General features: G+C 48.3%; 1 protein-coding gene across 1 annotated transcript in view; it reads left to right on the top strand.

The window, feature by feature from the left end:
* Nucleotides 1-10,690, top strand: part of CHD6 (chromodomain helicase DNA binding protein 6) — a 194,048-nt gene extending 183,358 nt beyond the window's left edge. The window contains exons 35-37 of the mRNA XM_006881534.1: nt 707-895; nt 1,850-1,969; nt 9,794-10,690. Of these exons, the coding sequence (XP_006881596.1) occupies nt 707-895; nt 1,850-1,969; nt 9,794-10,690 (1,206 nt within the window). The remainder of the gene's footprint in view (nt 1-706; nt 896-1,849; nt 1,970-9,793) is intronic.
* The last annotated feature ends 229 nt before the right edge of the window (nt 10,691-10,919 follow it).

The raw sequence follows: 10,919 nt of genomic DNA, 5'->3' as shown, positions 1-10,919 counted from the left end.
TAGTTTTCTTGCTGAGTCTTTAGGGTTTTCTAAGTATACTATCATGTCATCAGCATAGAGGGATAATTTTACCTCCTCGTTGCCTATTTGGATCTTTCCCATAATTCTTAAAGGAGCATAATGCTTAAGGCAGATACTTTTCACTAGTAAGCTGACCTATTGTTTGGTTTTGGAAGATTTCAGGGGATAATTTTGGTTAAGATTTCAAGATCATCTGGGCAGGGGTTTCAGGGTTTCTTCCAGCCCCCACGGCTTTAGGACAGAAAGTATTTCTTCATTATGGAAACATTAATTTCTTACTAGTGTAGTAGTACTTTATCAGCAGGCTTCATTGCAGACATTGGAAATTTCAAGATGAATAAGACAGGCCTTCATTTTCCATTACGAGAAAGAAAATGTCTCTTTCCTTAGGAGATCCTGGGACGGGCTGTGATTGTAACAACAGCATAAACACCGAATATGGGCAGCTCGGATGAAATAAATGTTACTGAGGTAGACACAGGGGAGAGGAGCAGTCCTGGTGCATGAAGTGTCCTGCACGTAGTCAGTTATGTGGGCAGGACATACACAGTCATTACGGCAGAGCCGTGGTGGGTGGAGTTAGACAGGGAGATCGGAAGGACACCTGACCCAGTGAGATTTCTTTTATCGACTAGCTTTCATTCTGTCGAGACTCACACAGCATCTTCATTTCTCCTCTATGCAGGAAGTACACGAAGACCCAGTGCAGGCCACCCTGAGCACCACTCACCCCGAAGCACCAGTGCCTGCTACCTCAGCCCCCGAAACAGCCACAGCCTCCGGCAGCCAAGACAAAGCCATTCCCGGCAAGAGTCTGCTCGACTGGCTGAGGCAGCAGTCCGACTGTTCCTTAGAGGTTCCTGGCTTTGGGACAGTAAGTGTGTGCTCCCTGAGAGGCTGTTCACCTCCGGCTAACTTGGGGCCGTTTTGATGAGCACCTGAGAGAGACCGGCAGGTTGGAAACGGAATAAATCTGTGTTGACTAAGAACATCCTTTTAAATTTGTTGTTTTATGCGTCGAGTCAGAACCGACCCATAGCTGACTCTCCGCTGGGTTTTCAGAGGCAGTAATTGCACAGGAGAAGATAAAGATCTTAACGTTGTAATTAAAACTCTCCAGTAACAGAGGTTACTGCCCATGTCAAAATACTGTGGCAAATCTTACAGGAACAGAACTTGCCTGCCTCCTTCCACATATAACCAGCCAACACTATAAGCTCACAGAGAAATCTTCTGATGGCCTAAGTTCTGCCACATCAGTAAATTTTTCTCATAAATTCTCTTCAAATTAATTGGAAGAGGGTCTTATTCTTGGTAGAGTTACAACTTTGGGATTTTTCTTTCATAGCATCCTCCTGAGACCTTGAAGACACATTGGGGTCTTGTCTTGGTTTTTTTTCTCAGCTGCTTGCCCACTCCACCATTATCTTTGCCTTGGATCCATCTAATAAGATGTGTGGGTGGAGAGCTCACAAGGCAGGGCTGCACACCTTCCAGACCGAGCAAGCCAGCCAGCAAGGCAGCAATAGAGAATCCGAGGAAATGATTGAGAGGTTGAGCAGCTCGCTGGGAGACTGGTGGGCCAGCTCAGGCAGTCTTCTCTTGAGGAGGCCAGCACAGTGATCTGAGCCCCCTCGTCCCATATTCCAGCTTGCTTCAAGGAGAGAGCTTAGGGAAGGCCCAGGTGGCTGTTTCCTCCAGCCTTGCAGACCAGCTTCTCTGTGAAGGGGCCTTTCTTGAGACAGGAGCAAGACCGGCTGAAAATCACCACACACACATATCAGAACCTATAACTACTTTGTAATACTGGTTTCCATTTGCCTTCTAGACTTTTTCAGACAAACCAAAGCAGAGGAGGCCACGTTGTAAGGAGCCTGGAAAGTTGGACATGAACTCTCTGAGTGGAGAAGAGAGGGTACCTGCCATGCCCGCGGAGCCAGGACCAAGGGTGAGAAACCGGGACAGGAACTAGGAGCCCTGCATGGCTGGCTCCATAGCCTGGCTGCACCAGGCTTTGTCCACAGGGGACCAGATAAGCTTGGGCTAGCTTACCAGTCTGTAGAGAAGGTTCAAGTGCTTTTCACCTCACATCCCTATCAGGGATTGTAAATTCGAAGAGCGGCTTTGATTCTGTAGGGAGGTGCTGAGATGGGGGAAAGGACAGATGCCTACAGCCAAGCAGCAGTCTTTGATGTGGTGGAAAAAAATGTGAAGCTGTTCAGTACAGATGAGTTAAGTAAGCACAAATAAGCCGGCGCTAACCTTACTGAGTCAGGGGAAGCTTCAGCCGCGAAGTGGGGAGCTGAGCCCCATTTGCCATAAAAATGAAGGGCCTGCCTGAAGGGGGCTGATCAACACAGTGCTGGGTGTTGTGAACAGCTGGACAACTTCCTGCACCATTCGTTTCAACCCTTACCGCCAAAACTGTTTGAATTTAAACTGTTCCTAAAGCTAGACTCCCCAGCCCCACCCTTATAGTGGGTTCCAAGGGGAAAGAAACCTTACCCCTCACGGGAGTCAGTTTCCAGTGTTTGACAGGCTTCATTATTGGAAGATTGCATTTTCTAATCTCAGTTTATCTGGTTGCTATTGAAGACGTTTCCTCCCAGTCCATCCTCCCTGGCAATGAGAAGCAGCTGACTCCCAGCACTGCCCTTTCCTATTATAGAATCCTAAGACTGGAAAGGACTTCAAAGACATCTGCAAAATACTTGTAGTGTAACAAATCTGAGTTAATTATAGTTTACAGATGAGTACAAACTTGGACTAGATCACTCACAACCTCTAGGGGGCGGTAATCACACTGCAACTTGAAAGTGTGCTGTGTTTGGGAGGTTTATACATAAATGAGCTTTTCGCCTCCTAAAAGTGCGTTTTTCCCCAGAAAGGAGAGCACTGTCTCCGGTGGTTACATAAATCGATCAGCTTTTCCTGAGTGCTTTCTTTCCAGCGTGCCACCGTCGTGCACCTTTCTTCAAGCCTTAATCCCCTCCTCGGTGAGATTGCCTGAATGTGATTCCTTTTTTTGCTTTGAAAGACCACCCACTCGACTCATTTCCTCTTCCTTGAGTGGAAAGAAGTAATGTTCTCCAGAAGCTTGTTCTTGGTTTGTGACCTGGATTCCTGCTTTTCTCTGTCCACCACACGGCCTGCCTGGGGACTCCCGTGTCTGCTGGGCTGGTCCTAGAACACGGCCCCTCTTCCATTCTTCTCAGAAACACGCTTGCACGTTTTTCTTAGTCCTTGTGCTGTGTAAGGTGATTCGGCTTCCACGTCTCATTCCTCTGTCCCCTCATCCTCTTCATCCTGTTCCCCACATCCACCTTTGTCTCTGCAGACCGTGTGTCAGTGAAACTCTTGCTTTATTACTGTCTCTGAGCTGTTAGGCATGTCAGAAATAATCACATGGTTTCCCCTCAGCAGTCTTATTTCTTTCTACATGTCTAACTGTTTCCCTCATGTTCTGTGGAAATTAATGTTCGTCACTCCCCTGCTCACGCTGACCCTCTGCCAGAAAGCCCATTTCTAAGCCTTTCTTTTGAGCGAGCCACTTACCAAAGACGCTCTTTCCCTTCTTTGTTAAATAAACACAGTCCCTGCCTCAGAGGCCCTTTTCCTGCACTAAGACTTTTGCCCTGGCAGCCAGGAATCACTGACCCACCTCGTCTGCAGACCAGCCTGGCCCTCTGCACGGCCCGACAGTGCAGTGCAGTGCTCGGTGCCAGCGGACCCAGGCCTCACCTGGGCGCCCACACGGCTCATCCTGGGCTGGGGCGCTCAGGAATGTGCGTTTCCACCTCCTGTTTTCTCCCTGCAGAACTCTCACCTTTCTTCTACAAACACATTTAAATTCCTCGTGGAGCTGCTTCCTTCAGCTCACTCGTCTCCTGCTACATGTGCTGTGGCTCAGTTAGGAGAGTGCCGCAGACACACAGCGTAGCACACAGCTCACAGAGGTTATTTATATAAAATGCTTTTTTTTTAAGTTTAGTTTATTATTTTTGTGTGTGCACCGTCAAATCACATCTGACTGGTCCAGGAGGAGATTGTCTCACCCGCTCCAGCAGAGCATCTGCTGGATTTGAACTGTGCACCCACCCCTGGGATTGCAGTGCAGCTTCTTGCCACTAGGCCACCAGAAAAATATTCTTTATTTTTAACGTATGTGCCAACAGCTCCTCTTGTCTGTTTTTGCTGAGCAACTTGACGGTGAAATGGAGGCATATCACAGCTGATACTTGAGGAGTGTGTTTTCTTGTGTAGACAGTACACTTGGTTTGCCAGCCCCCTAACTGCCCTTACTCCTGGCAGCCCCACGGATAACTGAACAAAGCATTAACCGGCGCTGCATCAGCTCCTCACTCGTTGGGAAGCCCAAGTCCCTTCTCGTGGTCACTGTATTGTGAGTGCCTTTCTACCTGGCAGACTCACTTTCCAGCACTGAGTCAATGTTGTTGTGATTCCTAGGTTTTCGTTGGCTCATTCTCAGAATTCTATCATGAGGCCATTCTTCCTCATCAGTCTTGGGCTAAGAGCTCCCCTGAAACATGTTGCTCCTGAGAGACCTGGATGCCCTTCCAAATGCCAGGGGCAAAGCTCTGTCAGCAACACCCAAGCATCGACAAACTGGCAGATGGGTGGTAGCTGGTACATATATGGGCGTTAACAATTTTTACTATCTCTATAACTCCTATTCTGCTTTCCCCAGTTATTTCCAAGATGTCTTTTAGCACTGGCTTTTGTCTTGTTTTGTTTTAAGATATTTTAAAGTTAGAATCCACATGTTACTTTTGGTTATTGGATCTCTTTACTCAGTGAATATTTTTGGGACGCGTTTACTTATCCCAAAAGTTAAGTTTTAGAGTTGGGAATGTGCAGGCTTCTGTGTCCTGAAGATGTTCTTGGTCTCAGTGCCCATGTGCTCCTCCGGGAAAGCAGATCTCCAGTATTGCTCAAACGTCTGCCTCTCCTTTCCTTGCTCTCTCTGCCCTCTCCCCAGGCCTCCCCTGGAAGAGGAAGCAGGTTTGCTCCCAGGGTATAATTACCAGGAGGGAGAGCTGCCAAAGCCCAACTTGGCCGCTGTGTGTGGTCCCAGAGCCGCTGGGAGGGGCACCGAGCTAGGGTGGGCAACAGCTGGGTTGCTAGAGTGACTCCCTCCCACAGGAAGCAGTTAAAGCAAACTTCCTTTGCCAGCACTCTTCTGTTATGCTGTGGATAGGGAACTGTTCTCTTACCCCTGGGACCCTCCTGCTGCTGCTCCCTAGATCTGAAGGGGAGAAGAAGGCCAGTTTGTGTCCTTTTGGCAGGCTCCCATTTCCAGAAGGATCCATCTCCCTGATGTCTATGGTTCTCACCCAGAGCAGGGCAGAGGAGTTGAGGGCATCCAAGCACCTTCGGAGTGCGGCCTGCGCTTAGTGGACAGTGGCCAGGGGACCAAGTAAGGGAGATGTGGGTGTGTGCTGTCACACTGATCACCCAAAGTCAAGGATGTTAAAAAGGAAGTCTGACTTAACAACAGGTATCTAAGAATAAAGTAGAGGCTTTGAGTATCAAGCACTGGGTTATCATGGAAGATTGAAGATGGCCTTCTCCCTTGAGAGTGTGCATGTAAAGGGAACACTTGTGAGCATAGAAGAGACTTCCCTGGCACCTCTCCCTACTCCTGGTTCCAGGTGGACTGAGGAAAGAGGGCTCAGAAAAGCCTGTGGTAGAATTGTGGTTACCCTTGCCCAAGGCCTGAGCTCAGGTGCTGTATCCAACACAAACCAGTGATTGTGAGGTATAGATAGGGCCAGCCCAGAATGAAGTGATTTTCATTCATGAGCTCAGGACAGACTGGTGAAAAATAATGCTTTCACTGGCCCCAGTCCAGTGGAGCTTACTGTCTCCCCTTTAGAAATAAGAACCAGAGCCAGGGAGTATAACTCTCCAAGCACACTCCTGGACAGAGCAGCCCAGCAGACTGCAGGTGTCTGGTCATGTGTGAGAAAGAGAGAGGGGCGTGGGATGCTGAGACAGAGCCCTGCTTCCAGCCCTGCTCTGCCTTTTCACTTTCTAGGACTCAGTGTCACAATTTGTAAACAGGAAGAACATTTCTCAAGTTTTGCCTGGTTCTTCTTCACAGACATGAAATAGGGCATCACACAACTTTTCTACCCAACTAACTGGTTTTCTTTGTGTATTTGGGAAATTGGAGGTCTGATTTAGAATTTTAAAAATAACATTATTTCTGGGGACTCAGGAGCATTCAAATACATGTGTTTTCATGTGTCTCTGAACCTAAATAGGAATGCAATAAGATGACATCATTTTGCTGGTAGAACCATGTTGTACCATTGGTGGAAGAGTTGGCTTGTGCACGTGCACACTTGGAAGAAGTGTACTATTGCAGGTAGCTGAGCGCCCAGAGGGGTGTGGAGAGTGTCATCCTTTGTCCAACTAGCTGCCTGCAGCAGCCCTCACAGTTCAAGAGCTGATGAAAGAAAACCCCGAGTCACTGATTCTGAGCAGTGATCCTACTAAACACCCCCTCGCACCTGATTCGGGTAGTCACTGAGCTCCCCTGGGATGCCAGACTACCTCTGCCACCTGTTTGTGTCAGGAGGGAAAAGGATGAGAAATACCATGAATCAAAGAGTTGCTTCTTGGGATTGGGAGTCATCATTCGGTAGCTGTTGGACTTGATACTCTGAAAAGCGGAAGCTTCTCACTCTGGATGAAACCAAGCCCAGGACCACCCTCTTTCTGAGCCAGCTGTGTATCTGAGAACTTGAATGACTGACTTGCTTCTCTTCACAGTGAGTGTGTTGGTGGTACTTACTCCAGATGGTGATTAAATGAGAGCATGGCAGTGGTGCTCTTCACCGTCACTGACTTGGCTCCAGCTCCTGACAGCCCTGTGGACATCAGAACCACACACTGCCCAGCCGCCGGCCGTCCTCACGATGGTTGCAGCCCCTCTGTCAGTCATCTCCTTAGGTCTTCCTTTATTTAGCTAACCATCTACTTTACCAAGCATAATGTCCTTCTCCAGGGACTGGTTCATCCTGATAACATGACCGGAGTGTGTGAGATGACATCACACGATGCTGGCTTCTGAGGAGCATTCAGGTTTCTCTTCTTCAAAGACAAATTTGTTCTTTCCCTCCGTAGCCCATCACATAGCCAGTATTCTTCATCAGCACCGTAATTCAAAGGCTTCACTGGTTCTTCAGTCTTCCTGATGCATTGTCCAGCTTTCACATGGATGTGAAACCATTGAAAATACCATGACTTGGGTCAGTACACATTTGTTCTCTAAGTGGCATCTCTGCTGTTTAACAACACATAGGTTGTTTGTAGCAGATTTGTCCAGTGCCGTTTGTCATGTGATTTAATACTACTTTCTGCTTTTTTGCTTTCATCATTTGAATTACTACTTTTTTTTTTAGTACTGTATAACTACTGCTGCTTTCATGAGCATTGCTTACATATCCAAATAAAATTAAATCCTTGAGAGCTTCAGTCTTTTCGCCATTTACCATGTTGCTGTTTATTGGTCCAATTCTGAAGGTCACTCGTTGTGCCTGATTCCTGGTAGATGCTTTTTAAATGCTGTATGCCTTCATTCCTCCCACTCTTCTGTTATCACCACCACTAAAAACCAGTTCCCCTTGCTGCTTTCAGCCCTGACCACCTGGGTGAATCCATGTATCCCCGCTGCGTCTCTGGAGCCCACTCTGTATGGGTGAACAGCTACCCTCATGGACTGACTGTATATCATCTCTTAGCTCCTTGAGAACCCCAAAGCACTGTCTCTACCGGACTCTGTCTCTACCGCTGCCTCTTACTGAGCAAGAGATGCTCAGGTTCTCTAAGGATCTTAACTTCTTTCATAGTCATGGGAGAAGAGAGACAGTGAAATGAGTGGGAAATTCAAGAATTCCTTGGGAAGATCATAAATAGATCTAAGTGCTCTAAAGCCTGGCCGCTCACCACAGCCTTTCTATGTCCTGGGTTTCTCTTTTCTTAAAAGCCTCAAAGACAAGGGGGCTGTGGGCTGAAACTCCGCAGCTTCCTGCCATATCCCTACCTCCATCACTCATCATTCCTTCCTCTTTCAGAGAAGGTGGTGGGTTCCGCTGGTAGAGAGAACGGAGGGGTTTTCCACCTTGTTGCGTTACAGTAGTCTCACTGTCGGGCTATTGGACTGCCACCCAGCTCCAGACACAGTGGCCTTGTTTGACCACTCTGTCAGCGTGCTGCAGCCACCACATTCTAGCCATCATGCCATCCAGTACTCAGTACAAATCCAGTGTTGAACGATCCGTCAAAGCCCTCTCGACGTCTTTAACCTCGCCGTTTCTGTGATCAAAAAGTCCTCAAACGATGCCACACTTGTACTAGTAACCTTAAGACGGAGAAGCCTGGAAATCAGCTTCCGCACAGTCTGGAGAGGAGGAGACCTTTAGTGCAAACTTCCCCTTAAAACAACTGTTTATTAAAAATGACTTGAGACTGTGCGCGCACGTACGTGTGTGTGTGTGTGTGTGTGTGTGTGTACTTTGACTTTTTTATAAATAAATGTTGGCATGTGTTGCTTTGATTAACAATCAGAAGTCTGATTTCAGATGAACAAATGAGGAGTAGAGGAAAAGGTGCCCAAGTTACGTAGGGCTAAGGGTGTAGAGAGTCCAGACACTAAGACTGGATGAATTTCTCCCTTTGTGAGGGGTCATTTCCATCCATTTTAAAATATACTCTGCGTTTCAGGCTTCATAGCAGCAGTGGTTTCATGATCCCTGCACCACTAGAAAGTAAAGTCTTGGCTCCAGGAGAGCAGGGGGCATGTGCCTTCATCCGTCACTCTGTCCTCAGGCCACCGCCTGCCACCTCCTCCACCCCATGCTGCCTGTGGCTCACTGATAGTGTTAAAGGCAACAGCCATCCTGCTGTGTAACGGTTAAATACTGAAATGTATGAAACAGATGACCTGTATTTGAATATAGTCAGGTATAATCACAATTTAATCCATGTGGAACAGAAGTACTTAACTGGAGAACTTTGGCTAATTAAGGAAATTGGAGCTCCTTCCTTTAAAAGAAACCAGAACACTGCTTATTTTTGATGACATTTTTCTGACTTTGTTCAAGAATTCTTTGATTTACTCAAACATGTGGGAGTCCTCTTGCATCCCAGAATCAGAATCGGAGGGCAGCAGGGAGAAGGGGACACACACACATAGTTAGAAGTAGAATCCTTTACTGCGCACGTCTCCTCATACCGTAGGTAGTGTGCTAAGTCCTGCACGTGCTGTGACTGTAGACAGAGGGTCGCACTGTCCTTTTTAACAGGAATTCTAGACTTGGCCTGAGTCACACAGCCAGGATGTTGTCGATCAGGGTGTAAGGTCTGTCTGATCTCAGACTCTGTCTTACAGACTCTGCTTTGTTGCTACCATTAAAAATGCTTCCTGTGTCTCAGATAGTGAATTTTGGGGTCCAGTGAAAAGTCTCTACTAAGCCTGGATGTGTGCTGTAGTCCCAGCACCTGGAAGGCCCACCAGGCAGACGCTGCCCTCACCCAGTGAGCATGCAAGGAGCTCTGCTTAGCGACAAGGTGCAGTGGTTGTGCCAGGGCTGCCGGATGCTCTCAGCCTCTCGGTCCTCGTCAGTCGCTGATGGCGGGATAGGCCAGCACAGAGCCCAGGTCATCCCCAGCCACCTGCCTACCACTCAGTAACCTTTGGCATCTGGTGTGTGTTTTTTGTTTGTTTTTTTTTTTGTTTTTTCAGGTGTTTCTCCCAGAAAACAAGTTCAACCACACCCTGCCTGAGCCAGTTCTCCGAGACACAGGTCCCCGCCGGAGGGGGAGACGGCCCCGGAGCGAGCTGCTGAAAGCTCCCGCCATCGTGGCAGACTCGCCGTCCGGCATGGGACCCCTGTTCATGAACGGACTGATTGCTGGGATGGACCTGGTGGGACTCCAGAACATGAGAAACATGCCGGGCATCCCCCTGACCGGGCTGGTGGGCTTTCCGGCCGGCTTTGCTGCAATGCCTACAGGCGAAGAGGTCAAAAGCACTTTGAGCATGCTTCCCATGATGCTCCCGGGAATGGCCACAGTGCCCCAGATGTTCGGTGTTGGGGGACTCCTCAGTACGCCCATGACAACTGCCTGCACTTCAACTGCTCCCACATCTTTATCAAGCACAACAAAAAGTGGTACGTCGACAACCGAAAAGACTGCAGAAGACAAGCCCGGTAGCCGTGATGTGAACACGGATACGTTAGCTGAAGACAAGCCTGGCCCTAGTCCGTTTTCTGACCAGTCGGAACCTGCAATAACTACTAGTAGTCCTGTGGCTTTTAACCCATTTCTCATCCCAGGAGTGTCGCCTGGACTCATCTACCCATCCATGTTCCTCTCCCCCAGCATGGGCATGGCTCTGCCCGCCATGCAGCAGGCCAGACACTCTGAAATCCTAGGGCTGGAGAGCCAGAAGAGGAAGAAGAAGAAAACTAAAGGGGACACCTCGCACCCCAACCCAGAGCCTGCTCCCGGGCCTGAACAGGAGGCCGGCGGCCATCAGAACTGCACCGAAGCTAGTGCACCTTTGCCCCCAGACAGAGAACATATGGCACAGGCTGGGGACGGGGGACCCAAAGACTCCAATGACGACACCAATTAGAACTTTTTTCATTGGAAAACTTGTTGTGACTTGTAAGTTTCTTATCCCATAAAGGTTTGTTATTTCCCTCACTTCACCTTCATAAGAACCTGTGTTTCCATAAGTAATATTGCCTACCTAATTTCCTGTCTGAACTATGGTAACAGATGTTAATAGTTGCAGGGTCTTGCCACTTGATTAGATACGTGTCGTCTACCTAGTCTAGGAGGCACAGGATCACGTTCTGTTA

The sequence above is a fragment of the Elephantulus edwardii genome, unplaced genomic scaffold (genome assembly GCF_000299155.1).
Source record: "Elephantulus edwardii isolate Elephantulus edwardi_28Jun2011 unplaced genomic scaffold, EleEdw1.0 scaffold00015, whole genome shotgun sequence".
Lineage (NCBI taxonomy): Eukaryota > Metazoa > Chordata > Mammalia > Macroscelidea > Macroscelididae > Elephantulus > Elephantulus edwardii.
Note: the sequence above shows the minus strand (reverse complement) of the source record. Positions and strands in the feature narration are given on the sequence as shown.